Source organism: Phacochoerus africanus, chromosome 10 (assembly GCF_016906955.1).
Source record: "Phacochoerus africanus isolate WHEZ1 chromosome 10, ROS_Pafr_v1, whole genome shotgun sequence".
Classification (NCBI taxonomy): Eukaryota; Metazoa; Chordata; class Mammalia; order Artiodactyla; family Suidae; genus Phacochoerus; species Phacochoerus africanus.
Window position 1 is genome coordinate 5,914,276 of NC_062553.1, and position 25,431 is coordinate 5,939,706.

General features: G+C 56.7%; 2 protein-coding genes across 8 annotated transcripts in view; one reads left to right on the forward strand and one right to left on the reverse strand.

The window, feature by feature from the left end:
* The window catches only part of STX18 (syntaxin 18), a 113,594-nt gene extending 108,525 nt beyond the window's left edge, over positions 1–5,069 (forward strand). For 5 of the 7 annotated variants that reach the window (XM_047751688.1, XM_047751689.1, XM_047751691.1 and 2 more), the window contains exon 11: positions 1–881. In XM_047751688.1, coding sequence (XP_047607644.1) covers positions 1–96 — 96 coding nt within the window. In that variant the 3' untranslated portion in view covers positions 97–881. Of the gene's footprint in view, positions 882–2,265 lie in introns of those variants that run through there. The other 2 variants (XR_007130589.1, XR_007130588.1) reach the window with 2 other exon arrangements.
* NSG1 (neuronal vesicle trafficking associated 1) lies at positions 786–24,138 on the reverse strand. The gene is made up of 5 exons (XM_047751692.1): positions 23,987–24,138; positions 23,462–23,616; positions 19,655–19,771; positions 6,192–6,302; positions 786–2,494 (listed from the first exon to the last, which is right to left on the reverse strand). Exons 2-5 carry the CDS (start codon positions 23,588–23,590, stop codon positions 2,294–2,296), a joined length of 558 nt encoding a protein of 185 aa, XP_047607648.1. The 5' UTR covers positions 23,591–23,616; positions 23,987–24,138; the 3' UTR covers positions 786–2,293.
* Between the last annotated feature and the right edge of the window lie 1,293 nt (positions 24,139–25,431).

A 25,431-nucleotide genomic window follows, 5' to 3' on the forward strand; every position in this document is an offset into this window, starting at 1 on the left:
GCCATCAAGAACAACGCCGGCTTCCGCGTGTGGGTGCTCTTCTTCCTGGTGATGTGCTCCTTCTCCCTGCTCTTCCTCGACTGGTACGACAGCTAGGCCGCCGCTCCTGCCAGACGGGAGCCCCAGCATCGCAGCCACGCAGACTCTCGATAGGGACACCTGGACCTGTGGGCTTGAGCCCATTAGTAGCTGAAAAAGAATCTACGCAATTGAACGCGTCTGCGTGGTGGTCCTGCGGCCGGAAGCGGGGGGCATTCCTACACCTGCGGGGCGCGGGGACGGCAGGCCTCTCCCCCGGCACCGCCGCCTTGGGCTCCACCCTCCCGGAGGCCGCAGGGAGACTGCTGGCCAGCAGCCCTGCTCGGCGGAGGACATTTGTTTGCTGCGGCTTCTTGTCTGCCCGGGCAGCTGATACGCAGCCTCGCTGTGCTGGAACCGACAGCCCACCCTTGCCTTGTTAGCCCAGGAGATGCAGTTAGAGCACCGCCTGTGCCGCTGGTAAGTCCAAGTGCAGAAAGTCCCTGCACCCCACCTGCCTCCGGTCGGGAAAGATTTGGGGGATGGGGCCGGGGGACCCAGCTCCCCCGAGAACTGCCTCCCCCACCACCGTCCTGACCAGAGGGCAGGGCCTGACTTCGTGCCACCGGGGCCCATGGAGCTCTTGGCCGGAGAAGGACCTGGGCCTGAGGCACCGGCGGCCACGCGTGTGCAGAAAACAGCTGGTGTCGGGGACCCCACAGCCGGGGAGCGGGGGCTCTGCACAGACGGTCCCAGGGCGCCACAGCGATCCTTGTGTTCTTTATTAAGAGAGTGAAAGTGTCGGAAGTTACATGGGGATGAGTTTACAGCCGGGGAAATACACATCTACTGGAAAGTGCAAACAGTCGCCCTGGTGCTGGATTTCCGTCGGCTGGAAACTGTGATAGGTGCGCTCTCTACAGAGTCACTGCTCTTCGTACATCCCCACAGCTTCCCAGCATCCTTCACAGCTGAGACTCTAGGGTGCACCCACGGCCCCGAGGCCAAGGTCCTTCTTTCCAGACACCCCTGATGTCACCTGCACAGTATGTTTTGGAAGCAGGAAGGGAGTTGGCCGCGACCACCATGCTCACTCACAACAGATCTTGCACTGTTTCTCATTTATTTTTTGATCTAAAAAAACAGTGAAACTTGACATGTCCCCCAGAAACACCACATTCAAATGACATGGAAGAGAATGTCTGTCAATGTCTTTTCTCTACTTAGTTGCCTCACACACGTCGTTTATCTAACTGGCGATGATGTAAACATCCACTTTAATGTCAGGAGTCAGGCTGAGACACAGCTGTCTTACGAAGAGGGAGGGTGAAAATCTCCTAACTGGACTTGCAGGTGCCCCACCAGCCCCCATCCTGGCCTCTCCTGCCTGTGTTTCAAATCAGTTACATCTGTCCCACAAAAGACAAATTACAGTAGTCCTGGCTTACCAGCAGTTACACAAAAGTATTCATAACAGACACGACTAAAAGGGCCGGTGGGTTTCATTCCTACTCAGCACACCACAGAGCAGACCGACTACTACGGGGAGGCGGGGTCTGCTGCTGGGGGCCCAGGGTCACCTCTCCGCAGTCCCCACGGTACATGCTCCGACCCTGTCCACCTGCACCCAGTGATGCACGGCCTCCTCGGCCCAGTGGGCGCTCTGCACCAAGAGGCAGCGTTTGGCCCGCAGAGCGGGCTTGCTGCAGCACCTGCGCGCTCAGGGAGGGGAGGGCACAGCTGCGACCTGATGGCATCTCTCCTTCCTTCCCTACGCCACCCACTGCAGCACACCTCAGCCATTGGCACAGTTGCCATCGACAGGAGACAGGGAGAAAAGTGAAGTACAGCTTGGTCTTAGCAAAGCGAGGGGTCGCTCTAGATATGGCTATGGAGTAGGGTTTGCAAATGGCAAGGTAGTTTAAAAATCAATTCCAAAAAAATGCATTACCTTGATCTGAAGTCCGAACCCCTTGTATATCCAGTGTAGATTTTTTTTTTTTCCGCATCCAATAAATCCCCGTAAAGTCACTAAATTAAGATTCCTTAACATGAAACGTGGTGTCAGAGCTCTTTAAGCAATGCTGATATGCACCTGACTTTATGCCCATGGGTCTTCTGCAGCAAGTTTTATTTGCAAAGCAGCATTAGCAAACAGAAGCGGTTGCACCATAAATGAGTAACCTCTAAATTATCGGTAATTACATTGAATGAAATGTCCCTCAGAGTCCCTTTGTTACCTTCAAGTGACGCTGTAAGGAACCTGCCCATCTCGCTAAGCGGATTTCTCGGCAGCCTCGGTCTCCTGCTCTGAGAGCTTCTCTTCCGACAGGACGGACATCCATGGCGACACCGAGCGGGTGATGCTCTGCTTGGCCAGGTTGTAGTGGTTGATGACGGTGTAAAACTTCTCCCGGGCGTTGGAGTCTTGCTCCACGTAGTAGCTCTCCAAGCCTTCTGGAATGCACTGGGTGTTCTGAAAGACAAGGGGGCCGTGCAGGAGGGCGGCCTGGGAGTGTCCGGGTAACCCCCAGCCCCACGGTCACTGAGCCCCTCCCTGGGCCTGGGGGAGCCCCCGTGGCGAGCTGACCGCCTGCGGTGACCACACTGCAACAGGACGGCCCGAGGCCCAGGCGATGGGACTTGGAGCAGGCCTTCCTGCTTCACTAAAGGACGACACCAGTCGTCCTTTATTCTAAACTTACTGGAAAACAATGGAACCTCTGGCACGTCTGCCAGAAGCAAGGGGTTGAGTTGGGAAGGGAGAGACGTCAGAAAGGCCCTGTGAGCTGGGCCAGCGCAGGCCGGGGTGGAGCACCTGGAGGCAGGGGACCCGGCCCCGGGCAGGAGGATGCGGAACAGGCAGGGGACGGGGCTCAGGACACAACCTGCAAGGGCCCTAGAGAGTCGTGAGCGGGACTTGGAGCTCCCGGGAGCAGCAGAAGCCGTGAGGATCCCTCGAGGGCCCCTGAGTGCAGGGCCCATCCTGGGCAGCACCCTGGGGTGGGGGGGTCTGTCCCTGGCTCTCATCAGCTTGTGGGGAGTCCAGGCCCCTCCCCCAAAATGAGGCGGGCTTTCATCGTCCATCCAGGAGCCAGGCTAAACCACCTCTGCTGCACACATCGCTGCCAGACCACAAGGACAGGGTGGCGGGGGCGACTCCCCCACTGCCCTGCTCCCACAAGTAAGCAGGCACGTGGCCCAGCCCTCCTGGCAGTCAGGTGAGGCCACGGGGCTAACGTGTGGCCACTGGGGTAGGGGATTGGGGGTGTGACAAACTGGGAAGCCGCCCGCCCTCTACTGCCCCCCGACTCCCCCTCAGCGGCTCTGATGGCAGAGACTGTCGGAGGGACAGCGCCCTGGGGGCAGGGGCGCGCAGCCCCGCTGGCCTCCGGCTGGGCCGACGGAGAGAGACCTTCCATCTCACCGAAGCCCCGTTACCGGTGTCTCTAAGCAACCACATCACTGCAGGAACACCAAGGTCCCTTGCTGCAGCTGGGACAGTCCCTAGCCGTGGCCACCTTCACAGTCCCCAGAAGAGCATTAAACCCTCAGAATCCCAGCCCCACCCACCAGGTCCACTCAGCGCCACCAAGCATGTCTCTGCCACGGCCACCTCACCAGCCAGTGCGCACTGAGATGCGGATCCCGCTGCCCACAGCGCTCCTCTGCCTCCCTGGGCAACGCCACGTGGAGACCGTGACGGGGTCTGAGGGTCACAGGGGGGCTGGGGTGGCTGCTGCCCCGCGGACGTGGGCACCAGCCCGGGGTGCTCGGGGGAACCTCCTCTGGGAGCCTCGCCCTTGCCCCGCCCGCGTTGCCTCAGCTCAGCTCTGCCTCCCCACTGAGGGGCTACCCCATGGGGTTGTCCTGCAGACCCAGGCCCCTCGCCATGTCCCAGGTGACCGAGTGCCTTCCAGGCCCATCCCCCCGTGAGCTGGGGTCTGTTAGCCCCACTTCACAGACGCAGCAAGTGAGTGAGACCACAGCTCTGCTCAGCACTCCGGACACCACCCGGGCACCCACGGAGCTCCTGCGACGGCCAAGCAGCAAAGGCAGACCCGTGAGAAACAGGCAACACCTCCCCCGGTCCGGCAGGTTCCAGTTCGGCCATCTGGGCCCTGGGGAGGCCACACCCTGTCTGCAAGGTTGGCATTGGGGGCGTGGGAGGAGCTGCTTCGGCTGGAACCCCGCAAACCTGGGGAACTCCAAGGCCCTCGTGAGGCCCTCTTTGAGCACCAGGCGGTCACATCATCCTCTGGCCTGAGGCCATCCCAGTGCGAGTCCACCTGATGCTACCTGGCTCCCACTACCTGGTGTCAGGAGCAGAGACACAGGGCTGAACAGGTAACATGCGGAGAGGGAGAGAAGGGACCACGCCTTGGTCTAGAAAAGCTCCCATCTGAGCCAACTTCGAGGCCTGACCGGGTGTGACCAGGGCTCCTGCTCCGTCTGTCGGTGGGCAAGCTTCCTCTCCACCCAGACAGTTCTCAGGTCCTCTCACGCACCCACGCCTCCCCCGACCACCCACCCCCACGAAGGACCGGTCTCCTTCTCGCCAGGCCACTGGCCCCGAAGCATTAAGACCAGAAAACACCTGCCGGCCCCCCCGGGAGCAAAAGCTATTTCCAGAAGAGAAGTGACAATGGAGCGTGGGCTGTTTGCGGCCCAGCACTGCCCGGGACAGTGTCTCGGCAGGCTGGAGGAGCAGGCACTGCAGGAACAGCTCAGCTCTGGAGTCCAGCCCAGGTCACTTGCCCCCTGGGGCTCAGTTCCCTCGTCTATGAAATGAGGCAGATGGGTCACCGCCTGGGTTGCCGTGAGGACTGGAGTCGCGCAGCCCAGCAGATAGGAAAGCTGAAGAGCCAGAAGGGCACCGCGGTGGCACCTGCCCATCAGCGACCCATCCCAGCCACACGGGGAGGTCCGTCTACAAGACACCAGTTGCCCAGATGTTACACCCTTTGGGGCCTGGGGCAGTTCCTGTCAGGTTTCAAACCCTTCTATATCACACAGGTTAAAAAATAAAAACCCCAGAACCTAGGAACCTCCCCAGCCCGCATCTGCCTTTTAAACCCCTCGGCTCAGGGTCACCTGCAAGAGGCTCCCCTGGCCCTGCATCCTGGAAACTCAGGCACCTGTGCCCATCAGCCCTTCCCACGGGGCCCCCTCAGGGTCAGGGGTCACAGGCCAGCCCAGTCTGTCCTCAGCACCAGCCTGGCCCACAGCAGGTCTATGCCAGCACAGCACCCCCTCCTTCGGATCCCAGCCCAGACAAGCCCTGTGCTTCCCCAGAAAGAGGTGGCCGCCAACACTGTCACCTGGATTTCTCCTCTTCCTAACTGGGAGCACCCACATGGTCTGGACACTTGCCTCCCTGCCTGCCCCCTGTCGCCCCCACTAGAACGTGAGCTCCAAGAACAGCCACCGGACACGTCCTGCCCCAGGCTGCATGCCCTGCCCCTGCCGTGCACACAGGAGGCGGCCCTTAATTAAACGCTGAATAATGAATGAGGTGCGGGGCATGACCTTGGGTCCGACGAATGTCTCAGTGCCAATCTCCCGTTGGTAAAACGGGATCTGATGGCATCTCTCCCACAAGGGTTTCCGGGAGCATCAAAGACCTTAGTTAAAAGCCCCTTGTAAACGGTCAGGGGTCCACGTGTGTGACACACACGCACATGTGGAAAGGAAAGAGGAGGGGGACACGCACGCCTTTCTTTCTCTAGCCTTAACCCGAGGGCGGCGGGATACAGACGGGCAGGTCCCTGCAGTGTTCTCCAAGAAGGGCACCCCAACATCGGGGCCAGCAGAAGATGCCCAGGTCCCAAGAGGTGCAGGGGCTCCGAGTTCCCAAGGCGGCTGCACACCAGACCCTCTGCAGAGCCTTTAAACAGGCAGACCTGCCCCGCCCAGCGCTGCTCCGAGTCGGGACCTGGCCTTGGGCCTGCAGAAGGCTGTTTTGGCCCTGCCCCTCCTCCGCCTCCTCCCGGTGGGGCTGTGGCCACAGGTATCTGTGAGCAGCCTGTCCAGATGGGACTCTGGTCCCCAGGAAGTGATCCTCCATGCAGCCGGGTTCCATCAGGGCACAGCTCCTGGGTCACGTGGCTCCCTCTCCTTGACCCCAGGTCCTCCCCAAAGGCATCAGGGGCCCAGGAGGTGTGGGGACCTACCTTGAGGACAAAGCCATCGGGGCAGGCGCGGTCATACTTGTATACCTTGTAGACGACCAGGAAGACGACACAGGTGAGGAAGGCCAGGGCGAAGAGGACCAGCACGGACACCTGTGGGCACAGGTGGGGCCGTCAGGTGGCTGATGGGGCAGGCAAGTGGGCAGACACACACACAGTGTACACAGGCACTGTCTCTGGAAGGAGCCACAGAACCCAGAGGCTTCTGTGGATGGGAGGTCAGCAGAGTCATTTTACTCTGGACAACTCTGTACCGTTTTCGCTTTTAACCACATCTATGCATCACCTTTATTTCCGAGTGGCCATTTTTAGTGCTCTAGGATCTGTGTAGAGAGCTCCGGGTACAGGTGTGACCGGTCCACAGGCATCGGACTGTGGGCTGCCCCTCTGATGCTGCCGGTGTCCAAGGTGACCCATCAGCCACTGGCTCATTAGTTTTTCCACAAGACGTCCCCCAAGCCCTGGACACCGGCCCTGCCCTGGAGCTGGGACCAGCTGAGCAGGCCAGACAGACCGTCCAGGGCCCCCATCACCTCTGCCCTGGTCAGGTTACAGCACGTTCAGTTAGCCTCCGTCCCCTCCCTGGAAGGAGTCCCCATGAGCACAGGGACTTGGCTTTCTGCCCCTCTGGAAGCTGAGTGTCCAGTCCAGCAGGAGGCTGGAACATGGGACGTGTGACAGCACATGAGCAGAGCAGGCCTGGTTATGGGAGGTCCTCCTTCAGCTGCAGGGCCTGGGGCGCAGGGAACAAAATGATACCATATCTGGGCCTTGAAGGTGCTCCTGGCTGCTGGGAGCCCCGGGGTAGGAGTGAGAGCGCGTCCTGGCCTGAAAGGCTGTGCAAAGACCCCAGAGGCCAGTGCGGGGGGAGGGGTGACCAGGAGCAGCACCCGGGCCCTGGCCCAGCCGACTGCTCCCTCCCTTCTCCCCGCGTGGCCACCCTGGTCATCCTTCTCCAGCCCTCCCCGCTCCCCCAGCCCACACTCACTGCAGGGGACACACCCACCCAGGGAACAGCCCCTCGGACCCCTAGGCAGGTAAGAAGTCTCTGTGTCAGCCCCGACGGGGCCCTTCCCACCGAGCCCTGAGTTCCGTCTGCCCATCATCGTCTCCGTCCGCCGCACTCCCCTGCTCTTCGCTGGACCCTCACCCAGGTGGTGGGACCGTCACCCTCTCTGAGGACTGCAGCAGCCCCAGTCTGCCTGCATTCCAGGTCCCTGTCTGATGTGGGGACACAGGGTGGAGCCATGGCTGCCTTGGGGCCCAAAGCACCTCCACGGAAGGTGCCATCCCTGCTCTGGTGGTGGCTGCATGGGCACAGACAAGAACAAGACCACTGGGCCCAGGTGGGCAGCCCGGGGAGATGGCAGAGGCAGCTGAGCGGGGAGCTGGCTGAGGAAGGAGGCCGAATCTGCCGGGAAGAGGCGGGCAGTGGCCCTGGGGACGTGTGGCAGCAGAGGAAACAGCGGAGCACGTGCAGGGCTTTCCAACAGGAATAGTGACCCTCTGGTGCCTGGGAGGGGCGCCCGGACTGCGAAGGTCACCCAGCTCCCAGGATGGTGGGCGGGCCAAGGACTCAACTCAGGGCTGCTGAGGACAGCACCTGGGCGCAGTGAACACTGCGGAAGGAAGCACCTGCTCTGGCTGCAGCTGTCACCCTGGCCATCTCTCAGGTCACATGGCTGTCAGATCCCGAGCTGGGCTCTCCACCCAGGCCCCAGCACCTCACTCACGCCCACTGCCCCATCCTACCTGAGCCCCCTCTCCACATTAACCTGCTCCTGCTCACCCAGATCTGCCTCTGGGGACCGTGGGAGCAGCTGCAGTGGCTCTTTCCACAGTCTGAAACAGCACGGCTGTCCCTAGGGAGAGCCGTATTTAAAATAACTGGCCTCCTTTGTAACCCTTTATATTCTGTTTTGGGCATTTGCAAACTTTATCCCGAGAAGAGGTCCATGGCACACAACAGGTTTAAAGATCCTGTTAGAATATATTCTCCTTAATAAAATATTAGCAAACTGAATTCGACTAAACATTAAACACATACATCATGATCCAGTGGGATTCATTCTGTGGTTGCAAGGCTGGTTCAACATCTGCAAATCAATCAGTGCGACATAGCACATACACGATAAAAATCATACGATCATCTCAATAGATGCACAAAATATTTGACAAAATTTAACATGCACTTATGATAAAAACCTCAAAAAGTGGGTATAGAGGAAATGTGCCCCTTAAAAGCCATATATGTCAAGCCTACAGCTAACAGCATCCTCAGTGGTGAAAAAGTTTCTCCTCTAAGAGCAGGAACAAAAAAAAAGGATGCCCGCTCTTGCCAATTTTAATTAACATAGTATTGCAAATCCTAGCCAGAATAATTAGCAAGAAAAAGAAATAAAAGACATCCAAATTAGAAAGGAAGAAGTAAAACTTAAAATTTGCAGATGACAAATCGTTTATAGAAAATCCTAAAGACTACACCAAATAACAGTTAACTAACTACTCAACGAATCGAAGTTGCACAATACAGATCAACATACACAAATCTTGCATTTCTATACATTAATAAATGAACTATCGCAAGAGTAATTAAGAAAACAACCCCACTTCTGATTGCATCCAAAGGAATATATTGAACCAAGGAGGTGAAAGACCTGTATATTGAAAACTATAGGACACTGAGAAGAGAAACTGAAGGATACAGAAATACATGTAAGGATATTCTGTGCTCATGCACTGGAAGACTATTGTTAAACTGTCCATACTACCCAAAGCGATCTACAGATTCAGTGCAATCCCTAGCAAATGTCAATTCCATTTTCAGAGAAATCAATCCTCACATTTGTATGGAACCACAAAAGACCTCAAATGGCCAAAGCAATTTTAAGAACAAAGAAGCTAGAGGCATCATGCTCTCTGATTTCAAACCATATTACAAAGCCACAGTCACCAAAATAGTATGGTATTGACATAAAAGCAGACACAGACCAATAGAACAGAAAAGAGAGCCCACACCTACATGCTCAATGAATGTATGACAGAGGAGCCCAGAATATAAAATGAGGAAAGGACAATCTATTCAATAACTGGTGCTGGGAAAACTGGAAACCGTAAGCAAAATAAAAAGAAAATTCAAGCGCTATCTAATACCATAGGCAAATTTTAAACCAAGAGAGCTAAAGACTTGAAATTAAGACCTGAACCACAAAACTCCTAGAAGAAAACATAGGTGAGAAGCTTCCTGCATTGGTCTTGGCAATGATTTTTTGTATTTGACACCAAAAGCAAAACCAACACAAGCAAAAATAAACAAGTGGGACAGTGTCAGACGAAAAAGCTCCCGCGCAGCAAAGGAAACCACCAACAAAATAATAAAGCCATGTACTGAATGGGAGGAAATATTTATACATCATATATGTGATTAGGGGTTAACATACAACATGTAAAGAACTCATACGACTCAAGATCAAAAAACAATCCTACCAAAAAATGGGCAGAGGAACTGAATAGGCATTTTTCCAAAGAACACACAGGGATGGCCAAAAGGTCTATGCGCAACATCACTCACCATCGGGGAAAAGTAAATCAAAGCCATAATGAGATATCACTTCACCTCTAGTCGAACAGCTATTTTCAAAAAGAGAAGAAATAGTAAGTGTTGGTGAGCATGTAGAGAAAAGGGAAGCTTCATGCTCTGTTGGTGGGCGCGTCAACTGGTGAGGCCACTATGGAAAACAGTATGGAGACTCCTCAAAAAATTCAAAATAGAACTGCCATATGAACCAGCGCATCTGGGCATTTCCCTAAAGGAAGTGAAAACAAAACCTTGAAAAGATTCCCCCCCCCCTCCCCACCCCCGTTTACTGCAGCATTATTTGCAGTAGCCAAAATACAGAAGCCACTTAAGGGCCCATCAATGGATGAATGGATGCTCAATGGAGTATTATTCAGCCATGAAAAGAAGGAAATCTTGCCATCTGCAACAACATGGTGGACCTTGAGGGCATTATGTCAAGTGAAACAGAGAAAGACAAATATCAGGAGTGCATTGTGGTACAGCATAAACGAACCTGACTAGTATCCATAAGGATGCAGGTTCAATCCCTGGCCTCACTCAGTGGGTTCAGGATCCAGAGTTGCTGTGAGCTGTGGTGTAGGCCAGCAGCTACAGCTCCAATTCAACCCTTAGCCTGGGAACTTCCACATGCCATGGGTGTGGCCCTAAAAAACAAACCAAAAAAAAGATAAAACACCATTTGCACTCACCTATATGTGGAATCCAAAACAACAAAACAAAACTGAGCTCAGGGATAAACAGAACAGATTGGTGGTACCAGAGGCGGGGCTGGGGGGTGAGAAATGGGTGAAGGGGGCCAAAAGGTTCACGCCTCCAACTCAAATGAGGCCTGGGGAATGCGGTGAAGAGCGTGGGGACTGTGGTTGGTGCTGCTGTTACATATCTGAAAGCCTCTAAGCGAGTCGCTCTTAAAAGTTCTCATCACCAAAAAACCCTGTAACTGCGGTGACAGATACACACCAATACTCACTGCGTTGCCCACTTGAAACTAAGACGATGCTATGGATCGGTTACGTCTCAGTTTTTCAAACAGAATCTGACCTCAAGTCTTGGAAAGACGTGCGTCCTTAAACCTGTCTCTGGAACTGTGAAGTTGGGGTCATGGCACCCCACCTATTTAAGTGCAAAAAGACCCTCCCTCTTCCGTAGGGCTGTGGGGAACCACTTCCTTGAGGCTCTCCTCCTGGAGCCTGGCCTGGGGCGTTTTGCCCAGGATTCCTGGGCCCCAGAGCCCCGCCCTCCTCCATGGATGGAATCTCCAGTGGCCACCAGATGTTCCCAGGAGATGGTGGCCACCTCGGAGCGACCTTAGCCACAGGGCCATCCCTGGTCTCTGCTGAATGGTGTTAACTCACCACAGTGCAGCGTGAGAACTGGGAAAGGAAAGTCGGGAGCAGAGGCGGGTCCCACCCGCGCGGGGAGGAGGTTCAGGAGGGGGCATCGGTCTCAGAGGAAGAACAGGGAACTGGCTGGGAAGCTGGGGGCAGGGTGGTGTCGTCAGAGGGAGAGGATGTGCCAAAGCCCCAGGCATCTTGGGCACAGCGTGTTCACAGCCAGTGTGGCTGGAGCATCACACGTCCCACAGGAGAGGGGACACAAGCTGGTTGACACTGGGTCCCGTGGCTACCCCAAGAGATGGGGGCCCAGAGAATTCCTGGGCGCTGTGGGGTTCAGGAGGCGGCTGCTCCTTTATCATGCCCCAAATTAGCATGTCTCACAGTGCTAGGAGGTGTCACCCAGTTGCCTGAAGGACAGATGTTCGCCACCAATTTACACATGTGTGCACGTGGGTGTGCATGTGCATGCGTGTGTGCATTAGAGCAGATTCAACATGTTCCCTAAATTGGCATCACTCTTGTGCACCATCAGTAAAAGCCCTATAACAGGACACATGGGATGGAATTACAGCTACTGTACAGGGCTTCTACACCACTCATCCTCTGGCCAGTGCTGCACTGCACTGTGGCCCTGGTGGCCCTCACCCCTGTGGGCAGTGGGCTTTGAGGGACAGTGTGTGGGGCAACAAGGGTCAAGGCAGAGCCTGGTGCTGGGTTTCCACGTTTGTACTGCTGATGGCTCTGGCAGCCAAGTGAAGCCTATAGATCCTTCTCATAATCATGCTTAAAATGCATGAAACACTTGGTACACAGGAAAGAAGACCAATTACACTGAAATACTATTATCAAAGTATTCAAAAATGTAGATTTGTGATATAATATATACATGCTTCCTTATTAACACATCAAACAATGAGATCTGATAATACTGTGTTTCAAAGGAAGGCTGAGACTAAACACCTCCTAAAGTCTTGGCAGCACTTGCAATGCAAGACAGAAAACACCTGTTACTTGCCTTGGTGACAGTCACAGGTATCGCTAATCCTACGGTAGTTTATTACCTACAGTAAAAATGAGAGAATATGCACACGGCAAACTGTAACACATCACAAAGAAATTAAAGGACCCAAATAAATGGAACAACATTAAGGATTGGAAGCAAATATTTTTAAGTTGGAAATGCTTCCCAGACTGATCTACAGAATCAATGCAACCCTATCAAAATCCCAACAGCCTTTTTTGTGGAAATGGAAATGGCAAGGGCTCATGAATAGCCAGAGCAATCTGGAAAGTGAAGAATAAGTTGAAGGATTCACACTTCACCATTTCAAAACTGACTGTAAAGCTACAGTAATCAAAACAGTGTGGTACTGGCATAAGACTAGCCATAATAATCAATGAGATAGAATGGAGAGTCAAGAAGTAAAACCATGTGTCCATGGTCAACTGATTTTCAATAAGGGTTCCAAGACAATTCAGTGGGGGCAAGAACAGCCTTTTCAACAAGTGGTGTTGGGACACCTGGTTATCTGTACACAAAAGAACCAAGTTGGACCCTGACCTCACACCATATACAAGAATTAACTTAAAATGGAATAAAAATCCAAATATAAAGGCTAAAGCCATAAAACTCTTAGAAGAAAACAAAGAGAGAAGTCTTCATGACCTTGCATCGGGCAATAGTGTCTTAGATGTGACACCAAAAGCACAAGGAACAAGAATCAAAATAAACTGTTGTGAACCAAAATTTTAAAATTTTGCTCACTAAAGAACACCAGTAAGAAAGTGAAAAGGCAGACTACAAAGGGTAGCAAATATATGCAAATGAGGCATGTGATAGGATCTGGTATCCAGAGCATATAAGGAACTCTTACAATTCAACCCCAGAAAGACAAAACAACCCAATTAAAAGTGGAAGAAGACTTCTCTCTCCAAAGAAGATAAACAAATGACCAACAGGCATAGGTGAATACATGCAATACCATGAGCCATCTGGAAAAGCAAATCAAAACCACAATAAGAGGAGTTCCCATTATGGCCAGTGGGTTAAGAACCCAACACAGTGTCCATGAAGCTACAGGTTCAATCCTTGGCCTCACTCAGTGGGTTAAGGATCCTGCATTGCCACAAGTGTGGCACAGGTCACAGATGCAGCTCTGATTAACCCCTGGCCCAGGAACTTCCATATGCTGCAGGTGCGACCATAAAAGAGAAAGAAAAAAAGATATACCACTTCACACCCAATAGACTGGCTATAAAAAAAAAAAAATCAACAAGTAACACATGTTGGTGAGGCTATGGAAAAAGTGAAAACCTTGTACATTGCTGCTGGGAATGTAAAATGGTGCAGCTACTGTGGAAGACAGCAGTTTCTCAGTTATGTTAAACATAAAATCACCACATAAATCAGCAATTCTGCTCGGAGGTACATACCCAAGAAAACTCAAAACAAGCACTCAAACAGAAATTTGTACCTGAGTGTTCATCGTGATGCTATTCACACTTAACCAAAAGGTGGAAATGACCCCAAGTGTCCATCGGTGGATGAATGGATAAATGAAATGTGGTCTACCCTTACAATGGGACAGAACTCAGACATAAAGAGCAGTAGCATACTGATACACACCACAACACGGATGGACCTTAAAAACATTATCTTAAGTGATACATACAGGACCACATCTTGGACCAACGTGATTCCATTTACATGACAAGCGCAGATTAGGGAAATCCATTGAGACAGAAGGCAGATTAGAGGTTGCTTAGGGCGAAGGGGAGGGGGAAATGGGAAGTGACTGCCAGTGGGCACCGGGTCTCCTCTGGGGGTGATGAAAATGTTCTGCAAGTGGTGGTGATGGTCGGACAGCACTGCCCATGTGCTCAACGTCACCGAATGGAACACCTTAAAATGATACATTTTATGCTATGGATGTTTTACTACCAAAAGGGGGGGGGCAGAGCTAGGAGACTGGGGGCAGCACGGGCGGGGGCAGGGGTCCTGACGGATGGTGACCACGAGCCAGAGCAGCCCTGCCCAGAGGCAAGAAGGGCCTGAGAGGTGTTTTCTGGAAAGAACGGCCAGGAACAGAGAGCAAATCAGATATGAGCATGGGATGAACTTTTTCAGGAGTTTATATGGAGGGGACCCTGTGCCCTCGATGATCAGGACAGTCCTGGCTGACGGTTACTGTCCCTGCATTGCAAACACAGTGTCCACTGTCACTCTCAAAAGTGCCCCACTCTTGGAGTTCCCACTGCAGCACAACGGGATCAACGGCCTCTCTGGAGCACTGGGACAGCACTGGGACAGAGGTTTGATCCTCAGCCTGGCACAGTGGGTTAAAGACCTGGCGTTGCGACTGCGGTTTGGATCTGTTCCCTGGCCTGGGAACCCCGTATGCCACAGGACGGCCAAAAAAGAATTTTACGAAAAGTGTCCCAGTCTGGGCCACTCAACCCTGGACCTTGTACCTGTTCTCCAGATGCTCCCCGTGAGCTGGGAATTAGCAGTCACCCTGGTCCACAGACGAGGGCTCGAGGGGCCTTTGCATTTGTTGTGTTCCTATTTGCTCTTTGTGGCCTGGGGCCCCTTCTCCTGCTGGGGGCCTCCCAGGGTCCCTGCCCCATCGCGGTGGGAACTGCAGCAACATCACCCTCCCCCCGCGCCCCCCCCCCCAGTGCGGAAGGAAAGCCTGGTGGGCTCAGTGTCAGGTGGCTGTGGGTTGGAATCCTCCCAGCCCCGTGAGCTGGCTGATCTTGCCTCTGTTCCTCTATGACCTTAATTCCCTACCTCCCTCCAAAATCAGGTCAGCAAGCGCGACCTTCAAGACTGTCACTCTGAGCCCAGGCAGGCACTGGGTCGATGGCGGCTGGGTCGTCCTTACCCTGCTCTCTCTCCCTCCCGCCCTCTTGGGGGAGGGGGGGAGCACAGGGACTTTTCTGCTGAGTAATGCAGTAAAAAAGAAAGAAAGACGGAAAAATAAGATGAATCCTGACATCTCCAAGCATTTACGGCACTAAATATTTTTGGGAAGCCACACAAAGTGAGCACGCAGACACACACCCCGGATGACTCAACCCACTTAATTACCCGATTCTGGATGAAGCCCTCACTCTACAGCTGGGCCAGAAAACCGTGGGCTCTGCACCCGCAGAGCAGGGCTGCCGAACCCCGCATGATGCTCCGCTAAAGGTGGCAGGGGTGTCGAAACGCATCTCTAGGATCCCCGGTGCCACCCCATGAAGACTGTCCCCACCGCCGAGGGCCACGGAAACCGTGCGGCTGGTCATAAATATTTAACAAAGGCATCTTGAAACACACCAGGGGATTACTGGAGAGGGTGGAAAACAGGCAGCTGCACAGAAGGCTCAAGGTCATTAACGATGTGGGAAAAGACACAAACCACCCACAGATGCACTTGTTGACAGGAGGCAAAGGGGACCTCGCCCCAGCACATGGGGACCACTCCAACAAACCTGGTCTCTCCCTCCCAGCTCTGTGCCAGCTGTGCAAGGCCGACCTTGGGATCTCTTAAAGCCTTGAAGGCAATGGGCCACCAGCAAGGGGGTGGGCCAGCTCAGCTGAACCCTGAACTCACAGGGAGAGGACGTGCACAGGTCAGAGGTGCCGCAGCCCCCATCCCAGCAGCCACAAGCATAAACCTTCCTTTCATCTGGCTCATTACGGCCCCTCCATCCTCCACCGGGTCACAGAAGCAGCCCCAGCGGCACCTCGACACACAGCTCTGCACGGGTGAGTGGGACGCACAATTTAAAACACGTCTATGTTTAGTGAATTTAAGGAACATCTCAGCCTGTGTTTATTCTCGGCATAAATACACCTCCAATTAATTAAACGACCGCTTTCCTCGTGGACACTAACCTCTTCGGAGGCCTAGACTTTGGGCCGCCACTGGGTGACTCATCCAGCAATCCCAGTGCAGCGGAGTCGCACAGAACCCTCTCCCCAGCCAGCAGTTACCTAGCAACCAGCCTAGCAACCTCACAGCCAAGAGATTAAGCCCCGGGCCATCATCATCAAGCCACATCCAAAAAGACGGCTCGTCTCGAGGATGCCACCCAAAGGTGTATAAAAATGGGGCACAGAGCAGCGGCCCCTCGCCCTTGAACTACACCAATTACAAAACGGGGGGGCCACGTTATTTGCTTGTTGCTGCAGCAGCTGAAAGGCACAATTTCATTCCTGCCATTCACGCAAGGAGCCTAAAGGAACGAGGGGACGGCTGCACCGGGGAGCCAGAGGGACACTGCCCGGTCACCTGCAGGATGAAGAAGAGGGTCTGTCCCAGCCAAAGCTGTGACTGACCTCCAAAGGGGGGTGTGTGTGTGGGGGGGTGCAGGCCCTTGTCTCCGCTGTCCACACACAGCCCAGTTTTCTGAAAGAGAGCCTCCTGGACCAGCAGACAGACGTCCCCCCCCCAAGAGAAGCACCGCCTCACTATGCTGTGCATTCAGAGATGCCGGAAACAACTGGGCAGGAAAAGGCCAAGAGAACATTCCAGAAGGGCGAGCACCATTAGCATTTCCAAAGGGCGCCAGCCCTCCGGAGCCTGCCCCACCCATAAAGAGTGGCCACCACAGAACCCTCAGGACCATCTGGAGAGCTCATTACAATGCATGTCCCCGGGGTCCGGGGTCTCTCTGTTAAAAATCCATCCTCGGGTGACTCCAATGCCGGTGACCCCCCACGACACCTGGAGGCCACGTCCCCTCACAGGCCCCACAGCAGACACGCAGGGAAGAGGGTAAACCTGTTTCCAGTTTTATCCCCCGACCAAAGGCAGGAGGTGCTGCAGGACGCGGGTCGCTCTGCTGTGCAAGTCGAGCCCACAGGCCTCCTGGTCAAGCTGGCCAGGCCGCCTCGCACTGTGGGGCCCTGGGCCAGTCACCTGCCAACTGCATGAGCACCTGCAAAGGGCTCACACCCACATGCGGCCCAGAGGGGGCTCCCTTGGGAGCCGCCATCAAACTCGCCCACCAGGCGAGGATCGCCGGGGCAGACCTGGGGGTCCTCGGCCTGGGCGGTCAGCCCCTGACCCACGGAGATGTCACCATGCGTGTGTCTGGCACCAGAAGGAAGACCTGGGAGAGCCTCTCCTGCCCGTGAAGAGGCTGGAAGCTCTGCCTGCACTGAAGCCCGTTACCTTCACTGCCGGCTGGCGGCTCAGGGATGCTACGCCCCAGCTGGCTCCCCCAGGGCCCCAACTCAGGCCAAGGGGCCTCTGTTTTGAACTGGACACTCACCCCACTCATGGGGACACTAGGTCACACTCGAAGAGAAGCATGGGCCGGGGAGAGGGGCCCGGACACTGTGACAAAAGAGGAAAGGAAAGCAGAAAAACAATGCTGACACAGGGAGGACTCGGGGTATGGGGCCCCCCACATGTACCAGAGCTGCTGGGAAGGAGGGCGATCAGGCCACGGGGCAGCACCGGGAAGGGTTTCAAATCAACCAAGGAAAAGGCTTCTGAGAAGCAGAATAATCCAGCAGCGCAACGGGCCACCTGGGCTGAGACGTCCCGTGCAAACGTGTCCCCCGGGGGGAAGCCCCGTGGACCCCTGCTGTTCCAGCCAAGAGTAGACTCCCCAGGTTCAAAATCTCTGCCTCGGTTTCCCTCGACTGGAAAATGGAGCTCATGACGGTGCCAGCCCCGGGAGGTTTGTGAGCATAAAATGAGATCATAGCATAATGAGCTTGACCCGGGGTCCGGCTCAGGGGAGCTCTGCCTGACAGCTACGTGCTCTTACTGCCTGGATACAAAGGGCAGTGGGAACACTGGGAGGGGGAGGTCAATCCCAGGAGGCTTCAAGGCGGAGGTGATAACTGAGCGGCCACTGGAAGGTGACGGAAGGGGCCTGGGGGCTGGACAGTGGCCTTGGGGAGGCGTGTGTGACAGGAGGTGTGGAGGAAGGGCACTGCCTTGGGCAGCGTCATGGGGCGTGTACCCCAGCGCCCGTGACCCCCAGGACTCAATGGCCTCATGTGCAAAAGGGGCTGTGATGCCCCCTTCAGGGTGGCTGTGCATCACAGGGAGGCCATGGAAGTTAAGTGTCCAGAGATGCCTGGCTTATGTACAGAACTAGAAGAACGGGCCCGCTGCGGTCCACCAACCCAGCGAGCACCCACCGCGTGCACCCCCTTCTCCGACATCCCCAGGGGTGGGAGCAGAAAAGGCAGGACTTCTGCCACCACAGCCCGCTCCACTGGGACCGGCTCAGATCTTCTGGGCCCTCAGGTCCTGGGCTGGAGCCAGGTAACCACACAAAGGCCCAGCCATGGCTGCCAAGAGCCCTGGTGGCCCATGTGCGTCACCCATGCCTTAAACAAGGGACCTGGGGACCTGTATCAGGTGAGCATGCATGAAAAGCACAAACAAAGGACCCCAGAGGTGGGGACAGAGCCTGGCACGCAACTCACAGATGAAGAGATAGCCATTCAATTGCCACACCGTGCCACGCTCCGGGGGGACCCCAAATGCCAGGGCCAGGAGAAGCAAAGTTCAAATCAGGGACAACAAACCGAGATATGCTCAGATAATGTCACCCCTGGGACGATGGCTATCATGACCTTGAAACTGTGGTCACTCTGCCTTAGCCGGGGGCCAATCTCCAGGTGTAGACAGGGAGGGTGGTGCAAGTGGCAGCATATGAGGCGTACCCCAAGCCAGGTGGCCGGAGTGACAGAGAGATGGTGACCTTGGGTCAGTCTGACCTGTGCCCCCATAGCACAGATAAGCAGCCAAGCCAGAAGCTGCCAGAAGCACATCTCAGCCTATACACCTTCCTCAGGTCAGCAGCAGAAACCACAGACTCAGGCCTCTCTGTGCCCCAACGTCCCCATCTGCAAAACGGGGTACATGGATAGTCCTGGCCTCCTGGGGAGGACTGCTTAGATAAGCCTGCACAAAAGCTCAGGCCGGTCTTCCACCAAGGAAGTGCGAGTGTGTTACAGCCCCACGGCCCCGGGACGTCCTCACCTACAGTTCCATTGCCCCAGGAACGGGACTGTAAGCGGGGACTTTAATGTCTGGGGAGCGATCTTCCACACGTTTCTAACTTTTGTCTAAAAGAAAGTTTAGGGGTAGGTCTTCCCCGTTATTAAAAGTAAGTAATACTGTCCACCCCTAAGAGCGCACTGGACGAGGACTGAAACGGGTGATTGAAGAAGGCCAATGGGAGAAAACCACATCTCTCTGGACCCCACGTTGGTACCCTCCCCACCTTTAAGAGATAGGAACCCCTATGGGACAACAGAGAAAGTGGGGGGGGGCGCTTCTCCCACCTCACAGCAACCCTGGGACCTATCTGCTTTCCTTTAATAAAGACATTGCTTGCAAAAAAAAAAAATTAATACTGATGATTTTGAAAGATAAAGACATATAAAAACCACAGGGTCAGTTTTGCACATCTGGGGTCCGCCTGTGCTGCTGTCCCGTCCCGTTTCCGTAACCCCGCAGGGCGTCTCTGCAGACACAGCCTGGGGGCGAAGCGGCCCCCAGGCTGCTCACCTTGAACCTCTCGGTGACCCCCTCGGTGATGCTGACGGTGAACTCGGCTATCTTGGGAGGACGTGCTTTGCCTTTCTTGCGGTCAGGTTCATATTCGGTCTTCGTTTTCACGACCACCTGGTCCAGGGAACAGAAGCAAACCGTCAGCGGCACCGCCGGATGCGTTCAGACATTGGGCCAGAGCGGATGAGCGTGAGAACCCTCTTGTTCAAGGTCACCATTCGGCCAGGAAGCGTTTCCCAAAAAGAACGAGAACAGCCACCACTTACTAGAACTCTCCTCCGGGCCAAGACTTTAAGAGAAATTACTCATGAATAATCCCGAAGGCAGCCCCAGGAGGGAAGTATGACGAAGGAGGGGCAGAGACGTCAAGTTCATTGGTCCGGGCCATGTGGTTAATAGGAGGCAGGGCTCACAGGAGTCAGCAGCCCTGACTCCTAACCCAGTGCTCCTTCCACCACCCGGGGCTCCGGACCCCTGATTGGGTGCTCCCTTCCCTGTGAGGTGCTTTATCGGCCCGGGGGGCCGGGGAAGGATGCATTGCTTTTTCACTGGTCCTTATCTGCTGCTGTGGGTAAAAGAAGCTCTGAGCACACGATTTCCCTCCAGGGCTAGAAGGAGCAGGCAGCCAAGCTTCAGGCAAATCGATTTTGGGGAGTCTCTCTGTCTCCACCCCCTCTCTCTCCTCTGTCTCTGCAACAACCCTGGAAGGATCTCTCTTCTCTGTTCCCCCTCCATGCTCCACTGTGAAGCGGGAGATGTTTTCCAACCAGGAAGCCTGCTCCGCCTCTGCCCAGGGCAAACCCCTTCCCTGGTCCCCCCCCCCTCCCCCCCGCAAGAGGAACGCTAACCCACCCCCCAAGCCTCTGCCTGCAGATGCTCAGAGCCTCTTCTCAGCATCCCCGCCCCCATCACCCCCCACTGCTGGGGCCACTTCTTCTCCACCCCACTGGATGGGGAGGAGAGGGTCCAGCAGCAGTGCGAGGGGCTCCACGTCTCTAACCCCCAAATGCCTAGTCCCCAGAGCAGACGCCAGGAATCGGGTGCTGGACTGGGGAGAACCAGCCCCCCTCGCCCTTCCTCAACACCCTCTTCACTGAGTGGACCACAGTGTGGCAGCACACCACCCTCCTTGACGCTGGGACCCAGGGCAGAACGGCGACTGGGGGCATGGCGGTCGCTCCCAGGCTGCGCTGGGACACAAGACCCAGCCTTGGGGAGAAAGCGGCCCACAATCATGCAACACTGAAAAAAATGATCCAAGGGCCACAGCCCTTGGAAGCCCGCTCTTGCCTTCCTCCTCCTCCCCCTTGGGACACAGCCCTCCCTCCCCCACGTGTGAGCACCTGCATGGCCACCCGGGGGGGGGCACCCATCTCTGGGTGGGCCAGCACCTGGGCCTCACCCTGCCAGCCTCAAACCACACCTGTACCTGACTAGCTGTGTGACCCTGAGCACGCACTTCACCCCTAGGAAGCTCAGTGTTCTGGCCTGTGAAACGGGAGCAACGCCCAGGCGGTCGGGCTACTGCGAGGAGGAGGAGGGAGCGCACGGGACCCTCAGCCCAGCGGGGACCTGATCAGGATCCTATCAGCCCAGATTCCGCCTGCATCTGCCGTGAACAGGCAAGTTCCTTCAACTCTCGGTGCCCCCATTTCCACATCTGGAAAATGGGATAACAATGGCAGTTACCTCCCCCAAGTCAGCCCCTTAAGGGAACCGAAAGCTGTAAAGCACGTGGTCAACTGCCTGGTGCGTCATAAGCTTTCAACACGTGTCAGCTGAGACTGGCCCTGCTGCTCGGCCAGCTCTGTGACTACCCGCAGTGTCACACCCCCAGGACCTCGGGGCTCAGCACACATTCCACTTACAACCCTAACTGCAGCATCTGCCCTCGGACACGTGTCACCTGTCCCAGGCGACAACACCCCCCTGAACCTTGCTGGGAGCTGCATGCTGCTCCTGTTCGGGTTGAGAGAGGTCATCTGTGAGGGTATCTGGCTCCAAGCAGGGCAGAGCAAGGGACCCTGCCAGAGCTTCTGCATCCTGGAGAATTGTGGCCTTCAGCGGAGTGACCTTGGGCAGGTCCCCAAACCCTCTGAGACTTGGCCTCCTCAGCCCTCAGAATCTGTGACCTCAGAAATCCTCCGGCCCAACCACTGCTCCCGCTCAAATCCCATCTCTGGAGCGTCTCGGAGATGAAAGTCGTTCCCTTTCAGAGCTGTGGGGACCACTCCTGGACGCGGGATTTCACACCTGCCTGAAACCTCCCCCTTGCTGTAAGCCAACCGTGTGCCAGATGGTTCTGGAATGGAACAGACTGAGGACCAAAGAGGAGGCTGAGTGCAGGGGATCACCTGACAGAGGTGCTGCCTGGGGACGCGGTGTTCCTGGCACAGGCCGCCACCCCTCTGGGACTAAGGCAGGAGGGGCAGGTGGGGACAGTGGCATGAGGCTAACTGGGCAAGTCTGACACCTAGACAGGGATGGGAAGGCAGAAGCTGAGGCCTCCGGCAGCCCTGCCTCTGCTGCAAAGCCTCTTTTAGAACATCGAGGCCCCAGCGTGGCCCCACATGGCCCCAGCATCCAGGTGTGACCAGCTGATCCTCTTTTCTTGAAATGTAACACCTGCTCCAGCTTCGCTCGGGGCCCCTGCCCCCTGCCTCTCTATCCAAGTACAGACAGAGTTTGAGGAGCTGAGTAAGGCTCTCAAAGGGCTCCCCAGGGACTAAAGGAATCCTCCAGAAAGGGAAGGTCCCACCCCTGCGATAGTCCCCCCAACCCCAGCCCTGCGGGTAGCCAGCAATCACCAGCATGCTGGAATAAACAAGCCCTGAGTCAGAACCTCCCCACCAGGGACTCACTGGAACAATAAATGCAGATATGCTTCGGGGAACAGGGAACAGAGTGCTCTTCCTCGTGGCCAGGGTGGTTTCAGGTAGCATGGAGGTGTCAGAATGGATGTGTACTGATTAATTCAGGTCTGAGTGTTACCATACAATTGTCTAGACTTGCAAAGGTTTTTAAGCATTAACTCTGGAAAATGTGGCTCTAAATGGACAGAAACTACTTGATGGCACGCTGTGTTCAAGAAAAGAGGGGATTCTTGAAATTCAGCGAAGAAAAAACAAAAAACCCACCAAGAACAAAAAACCCACTTGGAGGAGAGGCTGATGAATGGTCGTCTCCAGTTCCACTAATCCGGAGGAGCAAGGGCGCTTATTCGGAGATTTCACAAAAGGAACAAAGGAAGGAGGCGGTGGAGGAGCGCGCGCCCTGCAGCATCTACCGCCGGCCGGGCAGGGGTGGGCGGAGACGCTAAAGGAGGGGGATTCAGCCCCTAAGAAGGGTCCACGGCGCCAAGGAGAGGGGCCTCCCCTTCCCCCCCCCGCCCCGCCCCCGCCCCGCAAAGAGGCAAATCGGGCAGAAACCACACCACCCGGGAAGGCGCGAGGGGCAGCCGCGCCTGGGCTCACCCCAGAACCAGGGCTCCTGGTACCGCGGGGCCGCGACTGGGTTGGTGGCGGTGAGGCCAGGAGCCTCCCACCGACAAGGGTCCCGCAAAAAATCAAGAAGGGACCTTTCCCCGACCGCGTTCCATTGTCAGGACGAAGCTGTCATCGGAGGGGGAGGGGGTCCCCAGACGAGCCCATCCAGAATCCCGCGCGGGTACGTGGTCCTCTGGGGCCCGTCCCCCGCCCCGCCCGAGCTCGTCCCCAGCGCACGCGGCGCGTTTCTTTTGTTGAGGTCGTCGCCCGAGATTTGGGGATGCGCGCCCGGCGGTGCGGGGGGCCAGGGGCCTCTCACCTTATCCGGGGGCGGGAACTGCAGCTGATTGACATCGAGGGGCGTCATCAGGGGGATGGTGTCGAAGCCATCCTCCAGCAGGGGCTGCTTGGTGCCCTTCTCCGCGAAATTGTTCCCCAACTTCACCATGGTTCCGGGAGACCCGAGGCTGCCGCCTGCGTAGGGAAGGCCGGGCGGGGGTCACCGCGAGCAGGACCCGCCCGCTGTCCCGGGCGTCGGCGAGCTCTGGCCTCTGGGGAGGGGTCGCGAGGACGCGAAGGTCGCGGCCCGCGGAGTGCGGGGGAGAGGGGGCAGGTACCGTGTCTTTATCGACGCTCACCCTCTGGACAAAAGCGCCAAGCGCAGGGGGCGCCGCCCCTGCCGGCGGATCCAGAAGCATCCCCGTCCTGGCGCCTCTGCGCGGGAGACGCGCCCGGGGACCCCCGTCCCTCCCGCCTGGGGGGGATGCGAGGCCCCAGACCCGGGTTCCCGGCGGAGGGGTGCAGCCCGTGCGCCCCGCGGCCCCGCCGGCCGGCCGGCACTCACCCCACGCCCGGCTCCGGCAGGTCTGGGCTCCGACCGCGCTCCGAGCCTCCGCGTCGCCGGCTTCTGCTCGCAGCAATGGCGGAGGCGGCGCCACGCGGGGCCGGGGCGGGGGCGCCGCGCGATTGGGCTCCCTCCTCCCGCTCGCCTCCTCCCTTCCTGCCGCTCCCGGGGGTTAATTGCGCGCGGTGAGTGTGTGCGTGGGGCCGCGGCAGCCTTGACGCAGCGCGCGCGCCGCCCGCACAAAGGCGCGCGGGGCAGGCGCGGGGGAGCGCTCCCGGGGGACCCCGCGCCCCACGGGGACCCGGGTGTGGGGGGCGAAGCGGGGGATGGGATCGCTCCCGCACAGGGGAGGCCCAGAGCGGCGGGAGGGCACCCCAGGCTGGAGGCCGAGGATGGAGGGAGAGAGAGGGGCGGGCTGCGCTGCGCAAGGCTGGGGCGGCGGCCGGGGCGCGAGGCGATTGGAAGCGAGAGAGAAACGGGGGTACCCTAGGGATGGAGCCGTTCCCCCAAAGTAGGTGCAAAGCAGGAAGCCGATCTGGGGGTCCCGAAGGACAGGGATGGGGGTGTGGGGGGAGGGTTCCCGGAGGCGGTGGGCGGTGGCAGAGACCAGAGCGTTCCCTTAGTGCGCGGCTGGCTTGGGGAAAGGGGACAAAAAAGAGGGCGTGTCCCTGGAGAAAGGAGGCGCGGACGCGAATGGAGGGGAGAGATTTTCGGTGGTGCAAGGTGTCGGCGGAGCGCTCGCCAGAGCTGGGGACGGGGTCCGGATTTTGGGGCGGGCGCCCAAGGTAGCTGGAGGGAAGGCATTCAGGGCAAAGGGAGCGCTCCGCGTGCTGCTCGGGGAAGCGTTTCTCTGGTCTGGTTGCTGGAGAAAGCAGGGGTCCCTGCCAGGCAGCAGGTAAGGGGCGGCCTGGAGTAAGAAGGGGTGTCTCACCTGATTACCTGACCGTTTGCCCTCTCTTCCCCCAGCGGGGCCACTGTCGCGGCTGCCCAGATTAGGGCCCCATTGCGCAGCCCTCCAAGCAGCCCTGGCTGCAGTGCTCCCGGGATGAGAAACCGAGGGTGTGCGGGAGCAAGATCAGGAGCTGGAGAAAGGCCGCTGCCAGCCAGAGGGCACCACCCCAGGCCCCTGTGGCCTGCTGGGGCCCTGCTCAGACACAGAGTAGGTATCCCTACTCAGTCTTACTTTAACACCCCGTGTCTGGTTCTGTTTTGCTTGGCCGATGGCCTGAGACCAAGTGTTTTCCATCGGCCACTTGAGAACCAGGGGAGAACCACACCCCTACCCTCCCCCGGCCCACCCCAGGGGAATATACCTGGAGAGCAGGAACAGCCACTGCCTGCCCAGCATTGAGCCACCAGCTCAGTCCAGGAACGTGGCCACCGACACCTTGATTCCAAAATCACCAAGCATGCCCCAGCAGATGAGGTACCTGGGTAGCTCTTGA

Bases quoted from the DNA above. Each gene is read 5' to 3' on its own strand.
- NSG1 (XM_047751692.1), bottom strand. From the start codon at position 23,590: ATGGTGAAGTTGGGGAACAATTTCGCGGAGAAGGGCACCAAGCAGCCC. The intron at 19,772-23,461 runs GTGAGAGGCCCC...TCCCTGGACCAG, and splicing joins AGTTCCCGCCCCCGGATAAG to GTGGTCGTGAAAACGAAGAC. The intron at 6,303-19,654 runs GTGAGCAGCCTG...CTGTGCCCACAG, and splicing joins GGGTCACCGAGAGGTTCAAG to GTGTCCGTGCTGGTCCTCTT.